This window comes from Medicago truncatula, chromosome 5 (genome assembly GCF_003473485.1).
Source record: "Medicago truncatula cultivar Jemalong A17 chromosome 5, MtrunA17r5.0-ANR, whole genome shotgun sequence".
NCBI lineage: Eukaryota > Viridiplantae > Streptophyta > Magnoliopsida > Fabales > Fabaceae > Medicago > Medicago truncatula.
In genome coordinates this window covers 34,177,023-34,204,568 of record NC_053046.1, presented here as the reverse complement: position 1 = coordinate 34,204,568, position 27,546 = coordinate 34,177,023, and the positions used below count along the sequence as shown (strand labels likewise).

Here is a 27,546-nt window from a genome sequence, read left to right as displayed (position 1 = left end):
TTTATTATACCTAATCCAAAAGTATATACGAAAATTAAATCAAGTATCCAAAACAAATCCATTTACTTAGCTTTAAGTCAATAGTATATTAATGAAGTAGAAGAAAAACAAAAAGAAGAAAAGACAAGAAAAAAATAACCGTTAAAAAAAAAGATAAACATGCGTGTTAACCATCCACCTGTCTTGTTCAGTTTCCCATGGGATTCTCTGTCACTCTCTCTCTCTCAAAAATCTCTCCCGTGAACAAAGAAACTTTCACACCTCTTCTTTCATTTTCATTTTCATTTTCAATTTCAATTTCAATGCCTATACTCAATTTCTCAGAAAAATACAAAAACATAAACATAAACACCAATTGAAACAGCATTAACAACACTCTCTTCACTACTTCACTTCACTCTCTCTCATCAATGTCTCAACTTTCTCTCTCTTCCTTCTTCTTCTTCTTCTTCACTCTTTCATTTTTCAGCTTCACCTTCTCAATAATCGCTTCCACCGAATTCGACTTCGGAACCTTAACACTCACAAGCCTCAAACTTCTCGGCGACGCTCATCTCAACAACGGCACCGTCACACTCACACGTGACCTCACCGTTCCATTTTCCGGCGCCGGTCAAGCATTATATTCCCGTCCAATCAGATTCCGTCAACCGGGCACCACCACTCCGGCGAGCTTCACCACTTTCTTTTCTTTCTCAGTCACCAATTTGAACCCTTCTTCCATCGGCGGTGGACTTGCCTTTATAATCTCACCGGACGATGAATCTCTTGGTGACGCTGGTGGTTATCTTGGTCTTGCCGGAAATGGGTTTGTGGCGGTTGAATTTGATACCCTTATGGATGTTGAGTTTAAGGATATTAATGGGAATCATGTTGGTGTTGATCTTAATAGTGTTGTTTCTAGTAAAGTTGGTGATTTGGATTCAATTGGGGTTGATCTTAAAAGTGGTGATAGTGTCAATGCTTGGATTGAATTTGATGGATCTAATAATGGGTTTAATGTTTGGGTTTCTTATTCTAATTTGAAGCCTAAAGATCCAATTTTGACTATGAATCTTGATATGGGCTTGTATTTGAATGATTTTATGTATGTTGGCTTTTCTGGTTCTACTCAAGGTAGTACAGAGATTCATAGGATTGAATGGTGGAGTTTTAGCTCATCTTTTATGACGGGTTCGGGTGGTTTGTCGCCTCCTCCAGCAGTTAGTATGATGAATACCACGGCGAATTCAGCAAGGTCACCGCCTCCTTCTATGGCTCCAACAATGAATTCTTCGAATGAGGAAAGAAAAGAGAGTAAGAAGAGTTGTCATAATGGGTTGTGTAAGCAGGGTTTGGGAGCTGTTGCTGGTGTTGTTACTGCTGGTGCTTTTGTTTTAGCACTTTTTGCTGGGTCTATGATTTGGTTGTATTCGAAGAAAGTGAAGCGTGTGAGTAGATTTGATTCGCTTGGATCGGAGATAATTAAAATGCCTAAGCAGTTTAGTTACAAGGAGCTTAAATCTGCTACAAAGTGTTTCAATGCTAATAGGATTATTGGTCATGGTGCATTTGGGACTGTGTATAAGGGAATTTTGACTGAGAATGGTGACATTATTGCTGTGAAGAGATGTAGTCATAGTAGTCAAGGTAAGAATGAGTTTTTATCTGAGTTGTCTATAATTGGTAGCCTTAGACATCGGAATCTTGTAAGACTTCAAGGATGGTGTCATGAGAAAGGCGAGATTTTGTTGGTGTATGATTTGATGCCTAATGGTAGTTTGGATAAGGCTTTGTTCGAGGCTAGAACGCCTCTTCCGTGGCCTCACCGCCGAAAGATTTTATTGGGTGTGGCGTCCGCTTTGGCTTACTTGCATCAAGAGTGTGAAAATCAGGTAATTCATAGAGATATTAAGACTAGTAACATAATGTTGGACGAAGGGTTCAATGCGCGTTTGGGAGATTTTGGATTAGCAAGGCAAACTGAGCATGACAAATCTCCGGATGCGACGGTGGCTGCTGGAACAATGGGGTATCTAGCACCCGAGTATCTCCTTACAGGTAAAGCCACCGACAAAACCGACGTGTTTAGTTATGGTGCTGTGGTTCTTGAGGTGGCTAGTGGGAGGAGACCAATAGAGAAAGATGCTGCTGGTGTTGGCAAGGTTGGAGTGAGTAGCAATTTGGTGGAATGGGTTTGGAGTTTACACAGGGAAGGAAGGTTGTTAGCGGCAGTTGATCCAAGGCTTGAGGGCGAGTTCGATGAAGCGGGGATGACAAGGGTACTCTTGGTTGGGTTAGCTTGCTCACACCCTGATCCTTTGGCTAGACCAACAATGAGAAGCGTGGTTCAGATGCTAGGAGGTGAAGCTGAAGTGCCAATTGTACCGAGAACGAAGCCTTCTACGGGTCTCAGTACTTCACACTCTCACCTCTTAATGAGCTTGCAAGATAGTGTATCTGACTGTGATGGTATACTCACCATCTCTACTTCCACATCAGAGAACAGCTTCAACGGTGGAGATATAGTCTGATGGAAATCTTTCGGTTGAACACGGCCATTTTTAATTATTGACTCGGTGTAAATAGAGATAGAGATATATATGTATTCATTTGTTCATGATGTAAAGTCAATGACAATAGCATGCAATTAAGGACCTTGAGAAAGAAATTTTGGGGTTTATTTATGCAATTCTGCCTCTGGTGTACACATTTTGGCGCAAATTTATTCAACACAAGTGGTTCATTCATCTGATGATGCAGAGCAACGCAAGATGTTACTGTAGAATGTTACTAGCACAATCTGGGGAAGGTTATGGGACTTTTGCTTAGATCATTGTTCTAGTTCTAATGGACACGGACTTGTATAAGGCAAGTTTGAATTAAGAAATTGATGTTAAACAACCTTTCTGTTGAAAATTTGAATTTTGTTACCATGGTATAATAATTAATAAAGGTGAAATCTATTATGTCTTCTCCATGGCTTTCCAAGTTTCTGTATAATTCCACTTATAAAGTTCAGTAATATGCCTATGTGTGCATGCAAGTGTGTTCTTTTTTTGTGACTTACAACAACTGCACTTCTCCTTCAAAATAAAAATAAAAATTGCACTTCTCTTTAATGCAAGTTTTAGTTTAGGGGATAAGTGTTTAGATTAATGTATTACTACCCTGTTTCTGTAGATTAATGTTGAACTCCCTAGCTTTAATAACTGCCCTTTAAATATTTCACACTATCTTTCTGTGTTTGCCTGTTGATAGAATTTTGACTCCCGATGGCTTCAATGTTCATCTTTTGCTAATTATTTTTGGTGCCATTAGAAGTTAGAACTTCATTGTATTTTTGGTGCCACTAGTAATTTGTCAATATTTAATAAACTAAACGCGTAATTTTAACTTAATATTTCATGGACATTTCCTTGGCAAACTTATATGATCGCACACATCTTGTTTGATATGTACTGTTTAGATGTCAACCTTTTCTGGTATGCAGTCAATAGCTACTCTTTCTGTTTCATGCACATAAAATTGAGAAGCCACTATGCAGGTGAGTACCTCTAAATGACTGTGATTATCTTTTAATCGTTTACACAACTCCTACTCTACTTGCCATCATATTGACCTTTCTAGCATGGTGGATTTCTCAGTTCAGAGTTGCTAAAACTTTGATGAGGAATGGGAGCTAAATGAACGTATTGATTCATGAAGATGTTATCTCAGGTTAGTTAATACACATACTATGTATTAAACTTGTATTTTATACATTTGACAGTGTATTAAAACTAACATTTTAAGTATTAATATTTTATTAGAAATTGTACATTATATTCTGCTTTCTAAGTTATGCCAATATTTTTTTTAGTAAAAATGGATATCTACAAATATTGCAGTGTTCCCAAACACACAAATAAGTGAAACAATAAAAATAAGAGACATCAAATTATGTATTGGAAAACTAAAGATGAGTATAGCTTAAACATAAATTTAAGAACAATTAATAAGAAAATTCAAACAATATTTTGGGAATATATTAATAATAACTTGTAGTTGAGAGCATACATATATAGCTTGTTTTCACCTCAATCAAAATCTGAATTAGAGAAATGGCTTGAGTTACTCAAATATACTGCCTAATTTATTCATGTATAAAAAATACATAAACTCACTCTTATTTAGCTTCAAAATTATCCAAAAAAAGGCTCTAACAAACACCATTTGTCTTCTTCCTGTTCATCACAAATTTCTTCCAAGCTGTAGTGATTTTCCTTTGAGTCTCCAGTACACTCTGGTTAGCAATCGTTACTGTGCCATCATTGTCTGCATCTTCTTCTCCACCAGTAACTGTTATGGTGTTTGTACTGACTACCCTCGAAGGAACCAAATCCAGCTCGTGGATCACCCTGGTGATGTCAATGACAAGACGCTCTGCAAAGGTGCGCGAGAAGTCCTCCCTGATCACAACACGGAGCACTGTCACGTGTTCTGCATCCGGTGGCATGGTGTATGCCGGAATTATCCAACCATGGCGCTTCAGCATATCAGAGATTTGGAATTCGTTAAAGTTATTGTGGTCCTTCAAAGTGAAAGCCACTAATGGTACGCCTTCATCTTTGGATACAATCTCAAACCGCTCTGTTTTCTCGAGCCCATCCTTAAGCACCATCATGTTGTCTCTACAGTTTTCCATCACATTTCTATATCCCTACAACCCAATTAACAAAGAAATTATCAATTATACGCAGCATTAAGTTTCAGAAAAATGTTTTATGTGATTAGGATCATGTATTGTAATGTAACTATAAAAGGATGACTTGGTGTTGTAATGTTCTGATTCAGATCATCTGCTGCCTCTGCGATCTCTTCAGTCACACTTCGGTAGTTAGATAAATCTAACAAGATGTAGAAATATAATACTCATCCGCTAAATTAATCCAGTGATCAAGATGTAGTTGGAGAGGCTTGAGAGGCTACAGAGGATCCAAGTCCATAAAGTTCCTACCTGCCATGTCAGCATGATCCAAGAAGGGTTGAACTCAATGCGAGTCTCTTAGTCTTATCTTACACTTATGGGAGATTGATTCTAGAACTCAAACTTGTAGCTTCCTAATTAATCATTTGACTACAACTCTAATGGTTATGTCAAAGCTCCTCCTCAATCATTTCACTTAAAAGTTTTAGTTATAGGGCCTGTATGGATTGACTTATTTGAGTTTCTCTACTGCTATAAGCGCTTATGGAAACAACTTATGATATTTTCATAACCTGTTTTCTGCTTATTTTCATAAGCTCTTTGAGATAGCGTATGAAAACAGCCTTTCGTTTACGTAAAGACAATTTGATTTGATTTTATCTTTTGTTACATAAATAGCTTATACATATATGATAAGCACTTAGTTAAGATGTTTGATACTTGTGAGTTTACATGTAGAGCAGCAAAAAATTGGTTGGTAGAGTTTGTCACTCTCAGTGTCTTACTTACCTCATAACCCAAACGAATCAGTTGGTAGTACTGAGCAATAACTTGGCTAGAACCTGCATTGGTTAGTTTATGAAACAAATCAGTATGATAAAGTAAAAGCTAATAAATAGTACCAGATCATAGTGAGAGTGATCCAAGTGTATTCTATTGGTTGTATCAATTCTATGTTTACCTTTGGAGAAGTTGAGAGTGAAGGTTGGTTGGTCAGCTCCAAGGTAGTTAATGTGGAAAATGAGTTCCTCAGGAAGGTCTTCTTTGCTTCTCCAGATAATCCAACCAATACCAGCATAGACTAGACCATATTTGTGTCCACTAACATTAATACTCTTCACAAGTGATAAACGAAAGTCCCACACAAGCTCTGGATAAAGAAATGGTGCAATGAATCCACCACTTGCTGCATCCACATGAATTGGAGTGTCCCAACTGCCAAAGGATTTCACATGTCAATTCAAGTCTAAGTTTAAACTTGATATGCGAAATAAGATCGTCTAAAGTTAATTTAATCTATGTATAACAGGAGTTGTTCGATCTCTAATCAATGACTAACTTTGGTATTATAACAGTAGGGAATCTGTATCCTACAAAAAAAAAAAAAAAAGGTACACAAAACGAGAGTGAGAGAAGTACCCAGTTTCGGCATTTTTTTCAACTAGGAGATCGTTTAAGCGCTTGACATCTTCGAATTCTCCATTTAGCGTGGAACCAAGAATAGCAGCAACACAGATAGTGTTCTCGTCCACCATTTCCGCAGCTTTTTCAGGGTCCATTACATAGTATCCATCCCTCAGCTTCACCTCTTTCAGTTCCACCTCGAAGTACCTTGCGAATTTCTCCCAGCAAACCTTCATACAAACACGATTAAACTCGATTAACGACTCATTATAAAAATTGGAGCCATAATTTTCAGAAACAAATTTCAACAATAGTCATGATGGATGCTCTTTGTACAATTGGCAGAACAAAACATGTGTTAGACCTGAACATTGGCACCAGTGACAATGTTGGGATTTTCACAAGACTTCCCTTCACTTTTCCTTCTGTTTTGCCACTTCCTCTTGAATGCCAATCCAGCTAACATTATGGCCTCTGATGAGCCAACAGTGCCAACACCAACTGCAGGTTCTGAGTCTTCCAGTGGTGCATTGAAAAGATGAGCTATCATATTAACACAACGGTTCTGCATGGTAACGTCATTTGAAATTCAAAATATAGTAGCAAACTCAAATATTTTGAAATTTTCAAAAACATCAAATTATAATAGCTAGAGGGTTATTAGAATACAGGGAAAATCAAGTACTGAAAAATCACTTGAATATTTTTTTTTGTCTTATATTAAGTAAGTGTCACATTTGGAATATTTGACAAATTATGAGATTTAATATGTATTTGTCTTTTATATTTAGCTATACTCATTTGAATTATGTAGGATAATACTAAATCACCCAAATAATATTATTGCCCCCTAGTTTCTAGCTAGTACAATGTTATAAATTTATTACTATATTGTAGTACGAAGTTATTAATTTATTATGCATGTGTATGGATATAGTTACTATTCAAGACCCACATGCATGCCAACTTGGTGTTCCTCCTTTCAACAACACATGCGATTCATAATGACCTTATTTGTTTGTTGTTAGTATAGATAGAGAAGAGGATGACGTTTACTTTTGTTTACCTCTCATTGGGTAAGAATATTAGTTACTTTTGTATAGAGGAAGATATATTCTCCTTAACTAAATTATTAATTTTTGGAGAATTTTCATGCATGTGGGGACTCAGAGAAGATTGGCAATGAGGTGGATAGATTTGGATTTTTGCTAAATTCTGTTGTAATCTTACTCTTAAAAAATACAGGTTTTAATTTTGTCCTTACACATTCAACTTTCCAAGATGAAAACAAAATTTTGCACAGGAAAAAATATTGAAAACATATAGTTTTCTCTGCGCCTTCTGCTTAAGAATATTTTGAATTTCATTTACAATAACCAATGAATCACAATTTTAATATTAAGGTTTAGGCAAAAGTGTGAAATAAGAGAAGCGACTCAACCTAAAATTCTTTCCCAAAAAAAAAAAAAAAAAAACCCTAAAATTCTCACCCATCTTGTGGTCTATTGGGTACACACTACTCACGGGTTGGTAATAGCCAAGAATGGTTATTTTAAAGAAAAATGAAGGGAAGATAATATTATCCATGTCCTTACATCTGTACCACACCTCCACATTATTTCCTATTCGGATAAAAATATTCTTCTCTATTTTTTTCTTCCACACCTCACCTTTATGTTATCAAGATATAACGTAAACTTTTAAGTTTATGGTATACAATTTTTTAATAAAAAATATTGTGTTTTTCGCATATGTTTATGATGATTTATGAATACTTACATTAAAAAATGTTTGACATCACGACCAATAATAATTAGAACATGCCGAGTCACATATATATAGGAAATTCTTGAAGCAACTGAAATAATTAATTAAACAATACATTCTTTTTTAAATGTGTCTCATAATAATAACGATGAGTATTTTCATCTAATGTTGAACAAGAAATTAACTTAAACATGAGTATGACTATATATGTGAGAATATGGATGATAATGAGAGGGGGAAGTAGAAGTAATGTATATGCATCTTAGTTTGTGATAAGGGTTGGGAAAGTGTTAAGAAATCTAATTTTCGATAAAGGAATTATGAGAAAAATAAAATGAAAAAGAGAAAGGGGTTCATTTGAAAAAACAGATGGTCCAAGAGCTATGCAAACTCAATCTCGTAAAATTTTGATAAATATACTAGGGAACAAATCCTTGTATTTCCAAAATAAAATTTCATTTTTTTCTTCTTCAGATTTTTTAAACAATGACTTAATGACACTTGTTAACATGACTCTTTAAATTATAAAAAGTGTAATTCATTGAACAAATTTGTGGTACGACTTAATCATTAAAAAAAATATAAAATTCTAGTACTCAAAACATAAAACACATATTGAATGTTTAAAAATGCATCCACAATTTGAATCAAATTCAATAGCAAATGCATATTATCTTAAACAAAGGGAAGAATGTGAATGAAGGAATCATGATGTCTCTCAAATTAGATTTAAAGTTAAGTTTTACAATTAATTAAAACTATAATTGTAAGGGAAAAAAATAGATTCAGGGAAAGTGGTTGTGTTACTTTTTTAAGAAAAATAAAATATAAATGTGTATATCCTATCATTGAATTGGATTTGTATGTTCAAAATCCGCTGCCCCAATCAAACACGTTTAAACTGGTTGGATCTCGACTTGATTGGATTTCGGTTAAAATATAAGTTGACTGATTTGAATGACTTGATTCGCATATCTCATACTCATACTCATACTCATCGTCCCCTAGATATACTTTCTTTTCCATTTTTTTTAGTTAGCCCAGCAGTATATTTTTTTATTTTTTTACAGATAGCCCAGTAATATACTCTTAATTATGATTTTACCTTTGATCGCATATTATGATTTTGCAATTCTAGACTAATATTTTGTAAATAATTTATTTTGTTATTTTAATAATTAAAAACAACATGCATATATGTACGTTAATTATTGAGAGTGCATGAATGTATGACCTGGAGCTCAGTGGTGACAGGATATTCATCCATGTCGACGTAGTTTTTGTTAATTGAAGCCATGATGAGTTTGTCGCATTCTGGTTCCATCCATGTGGTGACGAATGATGCAAGATTCAGCCTAGGGTTACCATCAAGCATCAACTCATCGTTTATGATCTGATACGCAGCTTCCTTTGGGATCGAATTCTCCCCCATCTTGAACCTACATGCATTGTACATATATAATGTGCCATCAGTATATCAATGTGTAATGATAACCATATAATACATACATATAGCTAGAAATTAAATGGCGGAGGAAACTTCGTACCAATAACATGGTAACATAAAAAAAAAGTGACAAACCTGGGAAGGGATGTGCGGACATAGCGAGAGGCGAATGTTGAATGGACAGAGGCGTCCATATGGGTTGCAGTTTCTGATAGAACCATCGTGTACGGTGGCTGCCTAGCTCAGATCAGATATGGATGTTTGTTGTTCAGTGAGAGAGTGAGTGCTGTGATGAAAGATGTGTGTATGAAAGAAATGTGATTAAGTTAGTTACTTATGTAAATACTAATCATCACAAAACTTACACCATCCTATTTTCATTCATTTACCGAATTATATGGATTGCACTGTGAATTTGTCTCTATTTAGTATGTTTATTACTATTATTACTGTTGGATGAATTGTTTTACTTTTAGCAAGTGTCATCAGCTTTTGTAAAAAAAAAAAAGTGTCATTTGCTTTTTTAAAATAAATAAAATATATATACTTTTTTGTTACCATGATATCCAAACAAAGTTTTACTACTATTTAGCAATGACTAATTTTTATGAGAAAATCTGTGAGACACACAACACAGGGTCTTTCCTTCCAATTGAATTTTTTTTCATACGTTAGAAATAAAACTCCTTAAAAAAAACCTAACAAGGCCGCCAAGTCCCTTTCCACTTTTTCTGAAGGGGCAATTCCTTACCAGTTGAACCAATACGTTGTTTATAAAAATATTTATACTTTTTCTTACAAAAAATATTTATACTTTTATTAAACTAATAATAACTTATTCTTAATGAAAGTTATGTAGTCTTATCCTTTATCAAGACTTGTTAGTATTAGTCATTTAGCAATATGTAATATATACTTTGTCAAAACAAAGCATGTAATATATATCGAGTTTAAGGGTTAAATAAGTTTTTCTTCTTTATAGATATAGCGAATTTTGATTTTAGTCTCTATAAAATAAAATTGAATGTTTTCATCTCACAATTTTTTATTTTGTTTTTGGTCCTTAATGACCAATTTATGTTCATTTTTGAACAAGACCAATTTATGTTCATAAAAATGTCCGGATTATAACTCTTTTATGATCAAGATGTATCTATGTTATGTCTGTTTATTATGTTTATCCTTTATATATTCATATTATGTTTCAAAAATAGATGTCAAAATTATATCCATTAGGGACCAAAACTAAAACAAAAAAAAATATTGTGAGGATGAAAACATCTCATTTTTTATGGACTAAAATCAAAATTTACCATATTTATAGGGATGAAAAACTTATTTAGCCCTGCATTCAATGATGTGTGTTGCCACATCAATCAATGAATACGACAACTCATGTGTTTTCATATTCATTAATTAATACGACAATAAATTATTGGATGCATGTGTAAAATAATTATCCACTAGAAGAGTATATTAATTAAATTCATGTATTAATCTATAAAAAAACAGTATTAATCTATAAAAAAACATCTAAGAGATATGCACCTATCTTTTAACAGAAATGCTTAATCCAGCGAAAAAAAAGTTCACGACAAATACACGAATTGTTTTTTTAAACCATTAGACACAATAAGATGCTCCAACCATTCTCTATCACAGTGAAAAAAAGGTTTGAGTAACAATCAACATGATTTCCGTAAAAAAAAAAAAATAACAATATAGATAGTTTTAAAAGTTGGGCATTTTTGTTTTCCCAATACACATAGTAGGAGGTGGCATCTAGATTTTCTACACAAACAATTAAGTATGTGTTTGGAATACCGGTGCAAAGCTAAAAAAACCCACGTTTAGGCAAAAGCTGGAATTTCCAGCTTCATAAAATCACGGTAAAAGACATTGGAAAACGTGCACCGTGAAAAAAATGTGATACCAAACATAGTATAAAACAAAAGTGGATAGTAGGGAAGAAGCTTACTTAGTTATGTGGTGACTGATTTTAAGTTTAATAGTAATTTAATAATTGAAGATTATATGATATTTGGTGATTCGGAAAATTTTCTTGAAGAATTTTGTTGTGATATATAGCAAGGAAAATGCTATTTATCTAGAAAAATAGCATCAACAATTTTTCAAGACACAGTTGACAAATTTTAATTGCATGATTTATTTGTTCACTTCCTATCTTTTAGCCACACCTCCTTGAATTGTGGCAAATAGTGCATTGTGATTGGCTGCTTTTTATTCTTGAAGAATTCTTGATGTTATTTTTCTAGAGATATAACATTGCTCAGCAAGAAATGTTAATCTTTTAATTCAATTCAATAACTTAATTAACCTTAATAATAGAAAGAGATTAATTGTTAAAAAAAATAGAAGGAGATTAATAGTTTGAGAATTGTAACATAGAAACAAAAGATAATTTATTTAGTAAAACTCAATAGAAAACAAAACAAAGGACCAATTTGAGTAGTCTGATTTTATTTTTTGAGGGGGTTTGAGTAATTTGGTTGTTAGGTGATTTTCAATATTAAGAAGAGCCAATATGGAACTTAATACTTAATTGCAGTAAACTATCTGATGCCAGAAAATGAAACTTAGTTCATTTCAGTGATTAGAACAAACACATTGACTTTTTTTTTTATAAAGAAACAGAGTTTATTAAATTTTGTCCCAAAAAAATAGCTTAATTAAATAATTTAAAAATAAAATAAAAAACACTTATCGTATAAATTCTTATAAGCAATTTTAAGTAATCAAAGAAAAAGTGAAAATCAGTTACATTATTTTTAAATAGAACCTATTGAAATAAGTCAAAGATAACTTATAAACATGTCATAAATTATTTTCATTAGCTCTTCTAAATACTCACACAATTTCTTATGTTAGTAGATAAATCTGAACAAATTGTTTTTATTTTTCGGTAGTAAAATCAGAATCAATTGTTTTTAAGGCACTCTAGATAATAAAGTTATAAATGTAGTGCTAGAAGCTTCGGTGTGACTTTGGCACTAAACCTTATGTAGTAATTTTATCATTCAGTTTGAGACTTTGATTCTATAATTTGTTATTGTACACAGTTTGTGGCATTTGACAGAAACATGTAATTGGAAAGGCAATACACCACTCGCTTTTAGAAGGAGGCACGAAGATGGATCCCTTTTTTCTTTGGCTATTTGTAGATTGCAAGCTGCATCGGGACGGAGCTCGTATACATTCAAACAAGCACTCACTTTAGTCATAGAATTCAATGTTCAAAACAAAGCATTAGGATGAATACAAAAAAGAAGAAAGGCGGAATGGACCAGAATGCCCCAGAAGTCACTACTACCAATCTTGCGATACAAGTAATTTTGTACATTCTTCACTTTCTGCTGCCAAGGGGTACTGTCAAATATGGCCCCTGATAAAGGGAGAAAAATGATATTAGTTAGTTCAAACTAGAGGTGATAATTATATAATATCAAATTATAATTAAGAGTTCTCACCAAAAAGGACCTTGATTAGGATGCGAATATATTTTAGCGTTGATATGGAACTTAAGAAAACAGCTTTCACAGCAAAATCTGGAAGCATGCAAAGAAAGATAAGATGCAAAACTCATTCTGCAAGGCCTTGATAATCAATGCAAGCTTTCATGTAGACTCAAGAAATTACAAGGTAACTTACAAACGTTTGTTCCGGGCATTTTACACAATTCACCATCCAATTTTGGACAGAGACGGCCATATACTGCATATTTGGTGTAAGTTAACAATCTGATGAGCCGTGAGACATCCATCTTTCTAATGGTAGACCTTAGCAGTGCACTAGAATGACGAAGAAATATTAGTTACATCAAGTAACAAAATTTTAGCATCCAATACGACAAGCATGAACACTGTTTCTTACTCTACGCGTAATATAGCAATAAAATCTGGTGGCATAGACTCCATGAATGAAGATAAGTCCTCAAACAACAGAGATTTCAATTCATGTTTCATACTCTCTTTTTCCTTGAGTGACATTCCAGAAGAATATTTGCTGCAACTCACAAGAAAAAAGTTACGTCATATTTTTTTAACTAAAAAAAAACTTATTAGGAGCAAAGATCACATAAGAGAACCAGATGCCATTCCAAAAAGAACAGTATGCGAACAAAAGACAGCAAAAACGTAACAAGTTCATTGACGCAACAAACTTTTTTCATCCTTCTGCTAATATCTGTCGATGAGTTTCAAGCAATGAATCATAGGCTAAGAACCAAAGAGAGGGGAAACATTCAATCACATACCACAACAAATATGTGCAAGAATTCTGCTCCAACGAATCGGTTGGGCTTGGATCAGGTCATGCCACCCGGTTCTGAAATTGATGCTTCAGGATTTCTGTTTACAATTTTTTACAAACAGGAGGACAAACTGCTGAAGCACCTCCCTCGAAAGAACCCAAGTGACATTGAAGAATGCACTAGGTTTGGTCCCACTCTCACCTTTGGATGTATTTTTTCTGCTCAACCTAGCTTCACTTCTCTATCAGAGGGATTTGTTCTTATTGCAAGGACTATTTTCAAAAGTAAAATATTTTGCAGAGACCTTTTCAAAAATCAAAAGATTTTGCAGGGACTATTTTTCTAATAAATGGGTTCAGTCATCATGTGCCACGTGTGTAAATCATCACAAAAGTGGGACCAAAACCAAAACAAGGCATATTTGCAGGGACCAAAAACAACAAAAAAAAATTACAGGGACTAAAACGAAAACGAGGAATATTTGCAGGGACCAAAACCATATTTTCGTCAAAATGCAAACTAGACACATTAAATTAATAGACAAAGTTAAGAAGGAACCTTTCAATAGTTGTTCCAGTGAAAATAATGGGCAAGTATCGAGAATACTTCCCAGCACCAAATCGCTCGCCAAACCACATTGTTTTCTTTGAGTCCTTTAGAACCAAAGCTTCCCATAGCTGACAAAAGTCTTTTCTAAATTCTTCATCTAATTCCCTGTAGACTGCATGATCTAGAAGAACTGCATGATGGTTCCAAAGAGAAGGGTCAGTGTGGGCCAAAGTTCAACTATTCCACTCGTCTAAGTTTCAGTTGGAGTCCAATTAGACTGAAATTGATCTCAAATAAACGTACATACCCAAAGAGAAACCATTGCGACCTTCAGGAGAAACCAGTATATTACCAGGATGTGGATCACCATGCATGTAACCATGCACAAATATCATTTCGGCAAACAGCTCAAACAGTGATTTTGCTACCTTCAGTAAAAGGTTTAGAATCCATCAGTTAAATAGTTAGCACAGCAATAGTAGGACAAGCTGAGTGAGAATTTCAGATTCCATAGCCGTCTGATTTTGTACACTAAACATCAACCAATTGCTAATATTCTACCACAAGAAACAATTACATCCAATATAAAGAACGTAAAAATTCAATTCATGAGTTCACCAAAGCTGTGACAAGTTAACCTTTTCTGGATCAACCCCAATCTGATTCAGAAAATCCAAGTCATCAATCTGAAATTTATTAAGCATCCATTTAATAGAATGTAACATAATTTAATATAAAGAAACCTAAAGCAAAGCACAGCTTGAAAAGCAAAATTACTAAAACCACACTGGAGTAGCATAATATGAAATGGACCATACAAATCTTTGTTGAGTACTAATTGCACAAATTAGAGGTTTTTCGCTTGTTCATATACTAAAGAAATATATTGCAAAGAAGTGCACAAGTTTGCGCTATCTACGCAGAAAACCATGCAACTTCAATAATAAAGCTTTTGTTTCTGCTCACCAGAATAAAAAAAATCCCCACCGCAATAAGAAAGAGTAATAATGCAGATATTTCAGAAGTTTACATTTCAATATACTAGATCCAGATCTCAATATTCACATTTTCCTTTCCATCCTTCATTCTAATTTTACTCTCGAAGGAAAAAAATTATCATTCATATCATGATGACCCTTCTTTGTACAAGTTTGAAGTGAAGGACAAAACTCTAGAATTTCATCTGAGATACTCTAGCCTCAGCCTTCGTCTTGACGTGTCTTCAGCCCAGATGCACCAGCCTAATCTCAGTTCTAGGATCAGTTTCTAATCTTAGAGTATCTTAGATTATCTCCTAGAATTAGTTATCAGATTACTTAGTTATTATCATGATTTGCTTCTTGATTTTCTAATATGTTTAGGATTAGGAGTCTTGAATCCAGGGATTAGTGTTAGTACCAGATCATCATCAATCATATTTCACCATAATAATATTTTTTCTTCTCCTTATTCTATCTAAAACCCATAACTTCAACAAGATTAATTCCATTCAACTTGTGCCGTCATTAAATAGCTCTTCTCATAAGTTGTACGATGCTCTGAATAGAATTTAAATCTAGAGAATAAAGGCAATCTGGTTCTATAAAGCCCCCTACATGCAGGGTCTAAGGAAGGGTAGGACCCATTATGGATATACGTAGGCAGCCTAGCCTTGCATTGGCAAGAGGTTGATTCCAAAACTCAAACAGGTACCATATTCACATCACATGGCAACAACTCCAACCGTTGCATCAAGGCTCCCCTTTGTAAATCAGAATAATATAATACCAAAATTGAATAACTGAATTAGAATTTTATCCTAAAATTAAACTTTGTTTTATTATACCATGAACAAAAGATTCATCTAAGGATCTTGACAATTTTAAAAGAGTTTATGTCATCTAAAAAAAAATTGGGATAGTGGAACTGGAAAGTAATATATGGTAATAGATTCATTTGGAAAGAGCGTAAAGAAGACAACATAACACATAGTGGCTCATGCTGATAAAATCTATCATGTGAAATTTAGACGTATAATAGTAGCTTCAGATATAATAGAAATCCTATCTTAGAACTACTATCCTATAGTGAGAGTCTTTCCCAGAAATAATCATCTGTTGACATTATAGATCCATCATACCTTGTGTCCTGCATAAAATTGCATGGTTAGGACTTGCTTTGTTGTCAACTCCTGCATGCATTTTAATGCAAAGTTTGTAAGTAGTATACTAAATATTACTCGCTTTGTCTCTAATATAAGATCCCAATGACAAAACCGCGAAAATTAAAAAAAAAAATATTGTAATGGTATTATATTTGCTAACGATTGATATAACTTTTTCAATTTTACGCTTTATAGTATTTAATTTATTATTTCTTTATTGGCTACAAAATATAATTAGGGGTATTTTGGTGAAGACAAAATTAATGTGGATGAATATTTGAATGGAGTCCTAGAAAATGGGACAAGATTTTTTTTTCAAGAAGATCCTATATTTAGGGACAGAGGTAGTATGTGGATAGTCAATAGGAGGAATAGAACTAACTCGGTTATCATACCCAGAATACATGAGGAATTCTGACCATTTTGTTGTTTCTGAAATTTTTGGCTGCTCTCTCAGAATTCCTTGCCTCCTGAACAAAATCTGCAGGAAAGTAGTCAGGGAATATATCTCATTCATGACTAAGTGTGCCTTAAAATGCTAAAATAACTTTTTCCAAAGAAAAAAAATCTGAATATGTTTAGTTGATTAATACATTTTAGACTACTTATCCTTAATTTCATGGATAGTTACAAAATTTAAATACTAAACAATAACCAATGGTTGGAACATGAACATATAGCACTTTTTCTGGGAGTTCTAATTATAAACAATATGCCCAGAAGCAAACAGAAAAATGTGATAGCAGAATTATAGAATGCATTTCAGATAGGGAGTAACAGTCATCCGTATTTACGTAGCTTTCTTACTAACCAAGTTCTGAAGACACAGTTTTGGCAAATGCTAATGGTAGCCACCCAAACCTGTATTGAGGGTATAGCTGCAGCCAAAGGAAGGAATCTTAATATAAAGAAACAAAAGCAACTAAATAGTAAGAGAGTATATAGACAGCATGACATGCCGAGCATGTAGATCAACCTCGACCTGTAATTAGACATTAAATTCATGAAATCTTCTCTTTTCAAGAAAATGATGAAGTACTTACTACAGTCTTGATAGAATCCGTAATGCAGAAAAAGAGTAAAATTGAGTTGGGGGGTTGACTGGTTGAGAGACCTAAATTATTGAAAAAATTTATGCTAGGAGAAAGAAATGGGGTAGGATGGCAAGTTGGTGACATAGTTAGTTATTTAGCGAGATTGTAGGAAGTTTGTTAGAAGAGAGAAAATGTGGCCCGTAGTTACGACTTACGAATCAGCACACTTAGTTATCCTTTCCATTATTTGGTTCCAAGTCAGGTAGGGTAGCTATCTAAGCTGTTACTTTATAAGCTTGTACTGAACACTCAACGGAATCAATGAATAAACCTTCACTCTCTCTCTCTGCTCACTTCTAGAGCTTTGTGAAAATATATAAAGGAGGCGTATTTGGTGGGTGTAAGGCTGTGTGTGCAGGGGGGGTCTTATTTTCTCTATGGCAGCTCTAAGCTCTAGAAGTTGTTGTAGGTATTCCACAAAGATGATGACAATTCTAATCATAACAAACCTGCCATCATATTTTAGAGAACAGAGAATAAAATTTGGAATATTTTTAGGGTTCACATTTGGGGATTTTTCGACATGTAAAGGGAACAAAAATGTTCAAATAACAGTCATTATGATTCTTGCCAACGTTCGCGAGACAGATAAGTAGATGACGAGGCAAAATGGATGAGACATGAGCATATTTGATGGAGAAGCAACACTAATTTAACGCCCGGGATAAAAAAGCCAACGAATGTTACATTTGGGGGCTTTTAAATGTTTTTAATCAACACAGAGACCATTTTGACTTCGTCTGTCACTTATAGGGACTAAAGTGACTATTTACTCTTCAAGATGCTTAAAAAGTTATAATTTCGATAAACAGCCCCAACATAAGTTCTTTAATACCATTCATTAAATAAGAGTGGTTAAGAGTTAGAGCATATACCCATCCAATAGTTTTTGATAGGAAATACATTGTTCTTGTATCGAAATGCATCTGCTTCTCTATCCAAGGATATTGCACCTAGTTTGCAAGGAAGAAAATGACTTTACAATTGAAGTATTTTTCCAAATATAGCTTACCTCAATTCAAAGCATGTGTTGGAAAAAGTTGGAAAAAGTTGGAAAAAGCATCACATGGAAGGAAATGAAAGACTTGTTAACTTACTTAATAATGACAGAAGTACAGATAGTGTTAGCATTTTGTAGTCCATGTGTTACTATCCTCTACCCGAATTCCACATATGATCAGCAAAACAACAGTATCTTCTAGTTAGCATGATTATCAGAAATAATAAATTCCACTAATTGAGGAGATTGCTAAAACATCATTATGATTCAAATGCAATCCATAACTAGTCAGCCAGTACCCCGTAAACCCTAAACCCTATAAATCATTTATACCAATCCACTTATTCTCAAACCCAAGTTTAGGCTCAAATAGCTAATCATATTTTGACATTTGTGGTTGCACATAAATGTGGTTTAATTGGAGATAGAATCGATAAACCGTATTAATAAACTAAAGGGATGAGAAAACAAGTGGTTGATTTGATCCAAAAAGTCTAATAAGCTAACAAATCACGAATATAATCATTTAAAATAAGACAACAAAATACTTGTATTATCAACAAAATGTACAATGGTAACAAATGAAAATGTTTGGACAGGTACAATGCTTTTGAAATGACAGGGCTTTTTACTATAACAACTTCAAAAGCTCAAACTAACATCAACTTAGTACGATTCTAAACAATGTGCTTGCTAATCTGTGATGCCAAATAGTATCAACCCAACCAATAACAAATAATAAGTTAAACAGTCTTCCCATCTCAAACAACACAGTCGCAGGCAGGCAATGTGCCTGAGATGTAAAAACTGAACTTCAACTTCAAAAAATTAGTGGTCATTTTCAGAAAAGTCCATCGGGAATTCCGTAAAGTCTCAAAACCTGTACACAAACCTTGATTGCTACTTCTTGACCACTTTTTAGTACTGCATGGTGAACTTGAGCAATAGATGCAGCACCAATAGGTCGTTCATCAATGGACAAAAATCTGAAATAATGGAATTCACAAAAATAAGAATTGTAACGTCAAAAAGAAGACCTAAAAAATGTGAAATTGTAAACTTATAGAAAAAAGAATAAGTGTACATGGTGATTTAAGAGGTGTACGTGGTGTATCAGTTGTCTCAAAGGTAAGTCCAATCAAAGCTATAAAATTGGTTAATGCATTGTTCACACCTTAACAACAAAGAACTCTTCCATGAGGAAACTAATCGTAAATTAAAAACTATATTCATGCACTTCATACTAACAACTTAAGCCTTTTTATGGCCATTTAAAGCGCTTATTTGGACTATCTTATGACAAGAGTTTTATGACATGTCCATAACTTCTTTTCAGCTTATTTTTATTGCTATAACGAGCCTATCCAGAGTTTACTCTTATTCCTTTTCTAATTGTATATAAAGGTTTTGTTTGGTAAAAAATAGTGGATAGCTGATAAACTAGCTTATAGAGAATGACTTATAAGTTATCTTATAGCTGATAGTGGACAAATTTTTGGTTAAAATTAGCGTGAAGTAGCTTATAAATATGAAATGACATAAAAAGGGTATATTAATTAATATTTATTTTTTTCAATTAAGATTGCAGGGGTAAAATTGAGATAAAAAGTGAGAAGCTGTAAGCTTTAAGCTACTTGAATTAGTTTATCAAAAAACATTATAAGCTCAAAAAAATAAGCTATAAGCTCGTGAGAAAATGACAATTACCAAACGAGTCTCTTTTAGTCAGAAGAACTTAAAAGCTATAAGTCATAAACTATAAACTCAAATATGTGCCTTTACCATACCAAACAGAGTCAAAGCTTATACACAAAAAAGCTCTTATAAGATAAACAATGAACGATAAAGAATTCATAAAATCAAAATTCAGTTAGTGAGTGCAACTTACTTCTCAGAGAAATCCGGTCCGAGATTTTCTTTCAACACTTTCTCAATGACTTCAAAAGGAAGAGGAGAAACCTAAATCATCAAAATGTTCCAATTAGAAAGAAAATCAAACAAAAAAAACCAATGAGAAAATTGAAATTGAACAGATACATTGAAAGCCACGTCACACCTGATCTTGTAACACTGATAAAGTTGAAGAGTACTCTCTCGGAATCACTTTTTGCGAAGCAATGAATTGTCCAGCTTTCACATAAAACCCTTTGTTAGCTTCACATAGCTTCAGAAACCTCTTCGCGGAACGTTGATGAACCTAATCACCAAAAAAAACGTAAAATTGAAACTATTACGACGCCAATTGAAACAATGAATACGATTCAAGAGATGACGGTTACCTGGGAAATCGTATGACGATACTGATCGGAGTGTTTTTGAAGGCCGCGGAGCGAGAATTCGTAATCTACGACAGTGGAAGTAACCTGGAAAATTGAAAAACGAAAGATGAAGAAGCGAAATTGAACGATGAGAGAAGAAAATGGAAAAGGATTGATACAGTGGAGACGGCGCGAGCGGTGCGGACGATGCCATGGATTTGGGAGGAGAGGTCGTCAGAGTTGGCAGTAGCTATGGCGGCGGTGGCGGCGGTTAGAAGGAAAATGGCGGTTGTTCGTTTGGCGGGAAAGTGGAAAGGTTTTGGTGCCATTTCGTGTGAGGGGTTTATCGCTGAGTTACATTACAAATTAGCACAAGACACCCAAAGTGGATTAGCGGACCCACCAATGATTACTTTTAATCTTTGATTTAATCCAACACCAAACTTAAATTTCCACTTTGTCTAAGTAACTGATTCGAAGTTGATTCTTTATAGCTAAAAAGAGGACTATCATGTTCTTTCGATAAAGAATCAATGTAAGTCAACTAAATAGTTTTATCGATCTCGTTTCATTAACAGCTTCTTTAAACAAACAAAAAAAGTCAACCAAATTGCTAAAAAGTATTCGCGAAAAGTCTTATTGCCTGAATGAAGTCCTCAAGTTTGGTATACAAACACGATAGTTTCATTAGGCAAAGCACTAGAATACCCAACCAATTCAAAACATGATACCGCACACTTTAAAAAAAATGCACAATCAAAAAATGAATGTGGAGAATTTTCATCCCTCCCACAACCACCTAAACAAAATTGAGAATCTATATTAATAATGTCATATCTAGTCAAGTTATCCTTTATAGGGAGTGTGTTTTTAGAAAAACGCGGAATAAATAAGGACACTTTTAAATGAACTGCTTTATTCTAGATTAAATCAACGTGAACCAACGAAGTTATCCTAGAGTTTTTTTTTTTTTACATTATTATTCCAAGAACTTTGGTGGGATGGTTTCAAGTTTCAAGCATTTTTTCGACAAAAAAAAAAAGTTTCAAGCATTTTCATACTTCTTTTTAGTGTAAAAGCTTTTTGCAAACCTAGTTCTCCTTACCAATGCTTCCATTAGGTATAAATATTAGTCACTTTAATTGGTTAGTTAGAACAGTTCGCTGTTTTTGTCAATGGCTATATAAGTTTTATTGTACTTTCCTGATATATGTTAATTTAATCCCTACTGTTAAGATATTAAGGACTAAATTGACAGTTTTTCATACAATCTAGAAATTAAATTGACAGTTTTTATAAGCGAGTTGTTAGTTTTGGTTATCTTATAGAATAACTTGAAGAGAATGCATGGTCTTAAATTGATGGTTTATTTGTTCTTCATTTCTATAGTTTTTCTGTGAAACTTCTTTTTTCCAATTTTGTCAACATAATTACATAAACATTTTTTTTATGATTTAAATTTTCAAATTTAGGCCTTAAAGTTAAACTATTAGTTTGCAGTAAATAAATGTGAGAATCATTTGCAGAGTAAACGGGTAAGTTTACATCAAGTCTAACATGTTCAAACAAAACGTACCACAACGGGTTAAGAGGCTGGGTAAGTTGGGTGTTACCCTTTATTATCATATGATATATATGATGTTCATTTGACCAAAATAAATAGGGACATTGAGAGGTTCAGAGGGGAGATGCGATGAGAGTGATAAAGTCGTGTGGGGAAGAGTAATGAAGTTGCATAAGGGATAAGAATGAAGTCACCATCAGTAATTGAGAATGGAACCAAAGCAAAGCACGAAGAGTGTAAGGTGTAATGGTGGGACCGTAAATGGGTAAAAATGGCAATAATGAGGAAACCATAAAAAGCAAGGGTACACACATTATCTACCTTGTTTTTTGCTGAAGGCTTCTAATGCTAACAAGATTGATTTAAAACGAAACGAGGCAAGCATGCAAAGTTAAAAAGTTAAAATCAACAGAAAGAAAGGAAAATTCATTTAAACTTCTAAGGCATTTAGTTCAAAATTACAAACAAATAAAACAGTCAAACAATATGGGGAAGAACCCAACCCTTGCATTCCCATCCATCAGACAAATGAAGCAAAAGTAGCCATGCTTCGTTCCCCTTTCTTATTTCTTTTGAAAGTCCATTTGATCCCTTCAATCTCGTCCCTTTTCCCATCTGATAATACCAACAAACAAACAAAAATCCCTTTAGGTATAAGAAGCGATATAATTATGGTTATAGTATATATTTCCATGGCCATTTCACAAAAAAAAAAATCTATTTTTGTGTGCTCAAATATGAAGGGAACCGAAGCAATCACCTGCCTAAAATCACAAATCTAAGCAGAGATCTTTGTTTTAAGATCAGCAGCCACAGCATCGATGAATTCCTCTGTGTTCAGATAATGCTCCCTAGACAGCCTAATTGCAAGAAAAATAAAGCAGAGTTAATTTAATAATGTCTAGTAGAAAAACAAATGCTTTGGCCATTGTTGTGGCAATGCCCCAGTGATAACTGATAAGTAACTTACTTGGATCCATGAAGAATAAGTGCCAAATCCTTGGTCATCTTCCCAGACTCTACTACTCCAATACAAGCTGCCTCTAGCTTTTCAGTGAAATCCAAGAGCGTAGCATTGTCATCCAGTTTTGCCCTGTCAACATATACACCTTTTAATTCCCCAGTATCCCAATTATATTATTTCGAAGAATTTCTGATAAAATGGGTAAATCTTAGCACTGAACTATGTACATTACACAGTAATTACCTATGGGCTAGACCTCTTGTCCAAGCAAAGATGGATGCTATGCTGTTTGTGCTGGTTTCTCCACCCTTTTGGTGAACCCTGAAATGACGGGTAACTGTCCCATGGGCTGCTTCTGCTTCTATGGTCTTTCCATCAGGGCAAACCTGAAATAATACCATAATTCAATGAGTTAACCACATTGTATGTGTAAAACAGTTTTACACTAACAATCAATGAGAAGCCACCATTTTTCCATGTCACACTATTGGTTTCAAAATAACCATACAAAAGTTAGGTATTGTGGCAGCGTAGTGGATTTTTTCATTAGGTGTCAACGAAAAAAAAATTACACTGACAATGCATACCCTTTAAATCTTAAGTCAATAGTACCAACCAGCAGGAAAACACCAAGAATACTAAATATGCCTAGAGGCCAATCCAGTATGTATCAGATTGTAGAACATTAAGATCTATCGCAAAGGACTATATTAGCCTCATTTTAATGAATAAATAGAATATCTGGTTAAATTTTTAATTAATAATTCATTTAAAAGAGATTAGTTTATTTCATTCTTAACGAAGCACTACAGCAACTGAGAGATATAGAGGATTTTCAACAAATGTGGGGAAAAAATAAACCGACAAAAAGTAAGCTAAAGGACTTTGAATGACACTTACCAATACAGAAGTCATCAAACCCAATGATCCAAAACCTGAACAAGTGTGAATAGATATTAGTTAGAGGAAAAAAAATCCACCCATCCGAAATTGCCAAAAGAAAATGACTGATAAACAAGCATGACAAAACAAACCTTGAGCTAAGAAATCACTCTGGACATCTCCATCATAGTTTTTGCATGCCCATACATAACCTCCTTCACTCTTGAGTGCATATGCCACCATATCATCAATGAGCCGGTGCTCATACCTAGAAATCCATTAGATAAAGGTATAAACAATAATATCATATGAATAATTTTTTTCTCAAGAACGAAATGCACATTCACTCACCATATACCAGCAGCCTCATACTTTGATTTCCAGCCTGCCTCATAAACTTCTTGAAATATGTCCTTGAATCTTTAACCAATAAATGAATATAATTAATTAAACATGAATTAATATTGCAAAGGCTTTTGAAAGTAAACAAATAAGAAACTAACAATAAATAGCATACCTTCCATCATATTTCTTAAGAATTGTATTTTTGGTGCTAAGATAAAGTGGCCATTTTTTCTCAAGAGCAACTGCCATAGACGCTTCAGCAAAAGAACGAATAGACTGCATCACATACCAAATAATATATAGTTTAGTACCGGCAGATATCATAGAAATATTATACATCCAACCAAAATTAATAAAAGACAACGCAGATCCAACCTCGTCAGTGTTGTACATGGCCAATGCAACACCTCCTTCACCGGTGAAGTTATAAACCTCCAAATCGGTGGTCTCACCCTGGCCTTCTGGAACTACAAAAACAAAATAATATATATAAATAACCGTCAGTTGGCAACATAAATTAATACAAAAAAAACTAGGTCCACAAGAAGCAATTACATGCTTTCTAACTTGAGAATATGTAGTATTAAATACAGTCTCGTGAAACCATCAAAATAAAGAAAAGAAGCATACCAAAAACCAGCTTCAGCTTTCCTGGCCCTTTAATCACTGAGTCAGTGGCCCGATATTGATCACCAAAAGCATGCCTTCCAATACATATTGGCTTTGTCCAACCTAGAAATGTTGAGATATTCAAACATCTCCATTCATCAAGGAAAAGGAGTAATAGAAAAGAAAAATTCAATAAATACCAGGAATAAGGCGAGGGATGTTTTTGCAAATAATTGGTTCTCTGAAGACAGTTCCTGAAATTTTTCAGACCGCAAATAAGAAACCAATATATATATCTCTACTCATATACAATTGATTAGCTACCAATGATGGACCAGAATATGTAAACTAACTAGTATTTATTATCATATAAAAAACAATAATCAAGGAAATTAAGTTCGGTTACCATTCAAAATGTTTCTGATTGTTCCATTTGGACTCCTCCACATACTCTTCAGACCAAACTCCTTGACACGAGCTTCATCTGTCAATTATAACAATAGTATAAGCCCTGTCAATATTTAATGCTGAGTACAACATTACCATGCAGCAATTTAATCAGCAATATTCATGAACAAGCAATACATAGGATGTCCCCTATTTCTTACTCATAACACGTACATGTACTAACACAAGTCTGCATGAAGGTAAAACTAAAATAATATGTTATGATTTAGCTACAATACCTGGAGTGATAGTTGCACACTTGATTGCTACATTATACCTACATAGAAAACAATGATAAGAATCACACAAGATCACACAAGATCAACATGTAAAGCGATTTAACTCAACATTATATCATATGGAAAAAATACTATAACTAAAAAATCAGTGCACTATATATTTCTTAGTGTATTAGCTAAACTCCTAAAACAAAAACTCTACATACATTAAATAAAAACATACTTGAGAGTTGCTTCTGCACTTTCAACTGTAACTTTGTCATCAGTCTCATCACGATAGGGAAGGCCTAGGTCAAAGTACTTGATGTCCAACTCCACAAAGGGAAGAATGAGCTATTTCATAAAGAATGAAAGAAAGAAAGACATCATTATTAAAAGCAATTTTCATCCGGGAAAAAATGAAACTGGTATATGATCACATTAACATCAAGGAAATGATTAATCACCTTATCCTTGATATACTTCCAGATAATACGGGTCATTTCATCTCCTGCAATGCAGTAAAAAAAAAAAACACGTCAGAAGCAAGATAAAGACTGGTCAAACCCAAAAGCATAAAATCATAAACATAGACCAAGGAAATTAATATGAATGAAATTGAATATTCCAATTCCTCTATCTTTTGGGTTAAAAAGTCAGTGTTTCAGTGACCTATACATTGGGTATTCAAAACTAGAGACATTTACACTTGCACGCACCTTTTTTGTTTCAAAATTATACCTGACTCCCACATTTTATGTAATTTTCTTACAATTAGACAGACATCTTTTCTCAAAATAAATTACGCATATCTTCCTTAAAATTACAAAGCAGAGAAGCCACATAAAATTATCTGAACAAGAAATTATTCCTCTGAATTACGAGCACAAACCACAAAAACTCATAAAGTCAACTCGTTCCAAATACAAACTAGCTACAAGTGTTCAGAATACTTCAGTGCTTACATGTTGTATTTCATTTTACCAATAATAAAATACTTTGGTATCACAATGAAGTATTTCAGAATCATGGTGACCGTTGTGATTTTGCAAAACCTACCATCACAGTGTGCCACCACAATTCTGACATCTCAAAATGATACCAAACATAAACTCAATATTTGGATATCTTTTGTCATAATTTAAATTTTACACTTTTCGCCGGGAAAACGTAATTAAAACAAAAGGTGAAAACTTGACCAATAAAAAAAAAAGTGAAAATGACTGAACTAAACTTTATCCGATGCTTATTTTAACCAAACAAGAATCAAATCTGCAGAATAACGATAAAAGCTACAACCGGTTATTATAGTACTGTAAAACGATTTTCTGCATCTAAAACTGAATCTGAACTCTTGAAAACAAAAATAAAGAGTGAAATAAAAACGATAGAAAAATCGATCTATTCGAGGCACATAACATATCATATAATTGAACCAAAAAGTAACGAAACAGAGAATGGTCCACACAAAAAATATCCGAAACAAAATATCTAATCGAGGCACAGTACAGGAATCAAATCGACAGTGACATAACAAGAAGAAAAAAAATGAAGAAAAGAGATCGATGATGAAGGAATAATAGATCAGATCGAAGGTTGAAGAAACTAACCGTCCATCTCAACGATGGGATTGGCAACTTTGATTTTCTGGAATCCCATGGTGGTGATCAGAAGCGATGCGGAGAAAGAGAGGTTAGGTGAGAATTGAGAAATGAGAAATGTTAGAGAGTGAGAAAGTGTTTATGCCGCGACTCTATTTATGGTGTGTTTTATTGACCCAACCAATGTTTTTCAATATGAATATTCAACCAACAAACAACCACTATTGATGATTATCATTATTTTTTTCCTTATAAAAATATACCACTATTTATGATTTATTAACTCCTTTTGTCAAAAAAAAAATTTTGATTTAT

General features: G+C 33.8%; 4 protein-coding genes across 6 annotated transcripts; 1 reads left to right on the top strand and 3 right to left on the bottom strand.

Annotated features, from left to right (window-relative positions):
* The first annotated feature begins 189 nt into the window (after nt 1–189).
* On the top strand, nt 190–2,970 carry LOC11433640 (L-type lectin-domain containing receptor kinase VIII.1). The gene has a single exon (XM_003616141.4). The coding sequence runs from the start codon at nt 411–413 to the stop codon at nt 2,511–2,513; it is 2,103 nt and encodes a 700-aa protein (XP_003616189.1). The 5' UTR covers nt 190–410; the 3' UTR covers nt 2,514–2,970.
* A 1,015-nt stretch (nt 2,971–3,985) lies between these two features.
* LOC11433639 (glutamate decarboxylase 1) lies at nt 3,986–9,523 on the bottom strand. Its single transcript, XM_003616140.4, has 7 exons — nt 9,423–9,523; nt 9,075–9,279; nt 6,438–6,638; nt 6,089–6,303; nt 5,631–5,884; nt 5,459–5,511; nt 3,986–4,681 (listed from the first exon to the last, which is right to left on the bottom strand). Exons 1-7 carry the CDS (start codon nt 9,506–9,508, stop codon nt 4,181–4,183), a joined length of 1,515 nt encoding a protein of 504 aa, XP_003616188.3. The 5' UTR covers nt 9,509–9,523; the 3' UTR covers nt 3,986–4,180.
* Nucleotides 9,524–12,280: 2,757 nt separating this feature from the next.
* On the bottom strand, nt 12,281–21,206 carry LOC11423462 (aarF domain-containing protein kinase 1). 2 transcript variants are annotated; one of them, XM_024783846.2, is made up of 16 exons: nt 20,781–21,080; nt 20,623–20,706; nt 20,400–20,540; nt 20,232–20,302; nt 19,236–19,329; nt 18,219–18,296; nt 17,061–17,127; nt 16,645–16,730; nt 16,226–16,276; nt 14,745–14,792; nt 14,414–14,534; nt 14,116–14,296; nt 13,179–13,310; nt 12,957–13,096; nt 12,776–12,853; nt 12,281–12,690 (listed from the first exon to the last, which is right to left on the bottom strand). In XM_024783846.2, exons 1-16 carry the CDS (start codon nt 20,928–20,930, stop codon nt 12,542–12,544), a joined length of 1,671 nt encoding a protein of 556 aa, XP_024639614.1. In that variant the 5' UTR covers nt 20,931–21,080; the 3' UTR covers nt 12,281–12,541. The 2 variants fall into 2 exon arrangements, with proteins under 2 accessions (XP_024639614.1, XP_024639615.1); XM_024783847.2 differs by lacking the exon at nt 14,745–14,792 and having other exon boundaries at nt 20,781–21,206.
* Nucleotides 21,207–22,556: 1,350 nt separating this feature from the next.
* On the bottom strand, nt 22,557–27,406 carry LOC11425956 (isocitrate dehydrogenase [NADP], chloroplastic). Of its 2 annotated transcripts, none has more exons than XM_003616138.4 (16): nt 27,241–27,406; nt 26,098–26,141; nt 25,875–25,984; nt 25,652–25,689; nt 25,372–25,449; nt 25,166–25,219; nt 24,987–25,088; nt 24,732–24,823; nt 24,529–24,632; nt 24,363–24,431; nt 24,164–24,279; nt 24,030–24,064; nt 23,373–23,515; nt 23,136–23,258; nt 22,930–23,025; nt 22,557–22,780 (listed from the first exon to the last, which is right to left on the bottom strand). In XM_003616138.4, the coding sequence occupies exons 1-15, from the start codon at nt 27,287–27,289 to the stop codon at nt 22,944–22,946; spliced, it is 1,239 nt and encodes a 412-aa protein (XP_003616186.1). In that variant the 5' UTR covers nt 27,290–27,406; the 3' UTR covers nt 22,557–22,780; nt 22,930–22,943. The 2 variants fall into 2 exon arrangements, with proteins under 2 accessions (XP_003616186.1, XP_024639616.1); XM_024783848.2 differs by having other exon boundaries at nt 22,926–23,025; nt 27,241–27,404.
* Nucleotides 27,407–27,546: the final 140 nt, after the last annotated feature.

Excerpts from the sequence above, each read along its gene's own strand:
- LOC11433640 (XM_003616141.4), top strand. The coding sequence starts at position 411 with ATGTCTCAACTTTCTCTCTCTTCCTTCTTCTTCTTCTTCTTCACTCTT.
- LOC11433639 (XM_003616140.4), bottom strand. The coding sequence starts at position 9,508 with ATGGTTCTATCAGAAACTGCAACCCATATGGACGCCTCTGTCCATTCA. Across the intron at positions 5,512-5,630 it reads CACTCTCAACTTCTCCAAAG|GTTCTAGCCAAGTTATTGCT; the intron begins GTAAACATAGAA and ends TAACCAATGCAG. Across the intron at positions 4,682-5,458 it reads TGATTCGTTTGGGTTATGAG|GGATATAGAAATGTGATGGA; the intron begins GTAAGTAAGACA and ends ATTGGGTTGTAG.
- LOC11423462 (XM_024783846.2), bottom strand. The coding sequence starts at position 20,930 with ATGGCACCAAAACCTTTCCACTTTCCCGCCAAACGAACAACCGCCATT. Across the intron at positions 19,330-20,231 it reads GGACCGGATTTCTCTGAGAA|ATTTTTGTCCATTGATGAAC; the intron begins GTAAGTTGCACT and ends CCATTATTTCAG. Across the intron at positions 16,731-17,060 it reads AACTGTGTCTTCAGAACTTG|ATTTTGTTCAGGAGGCAAGG; the intron begins GTTAGTAAGAAA and ends ACTTTCCTGCAG.
- LOC11425956 (XM_003616138.4), bottom strand. The coding sequence starts at position 27,289 with ATGGGATTCCAGAAAATCAAAGTTGCCAATCCCATCGTTGAGATGGAC. Across the intron at positions 24,633-24,731 it reads CCATGTACAACACTGACGAG|TCTATTCGTTCTTTTGCTGA; the intron begins GTTGGATCTGCG and ends TATGTGATGCAG. Across the intron at positions 24,280-24,362 it reads TATGAGGCTGCTGGTATATG|GTATGAGCACCGGCTCATTG; the intron begins GTGAGTGAATGT and ends ATGGATTTCTAG.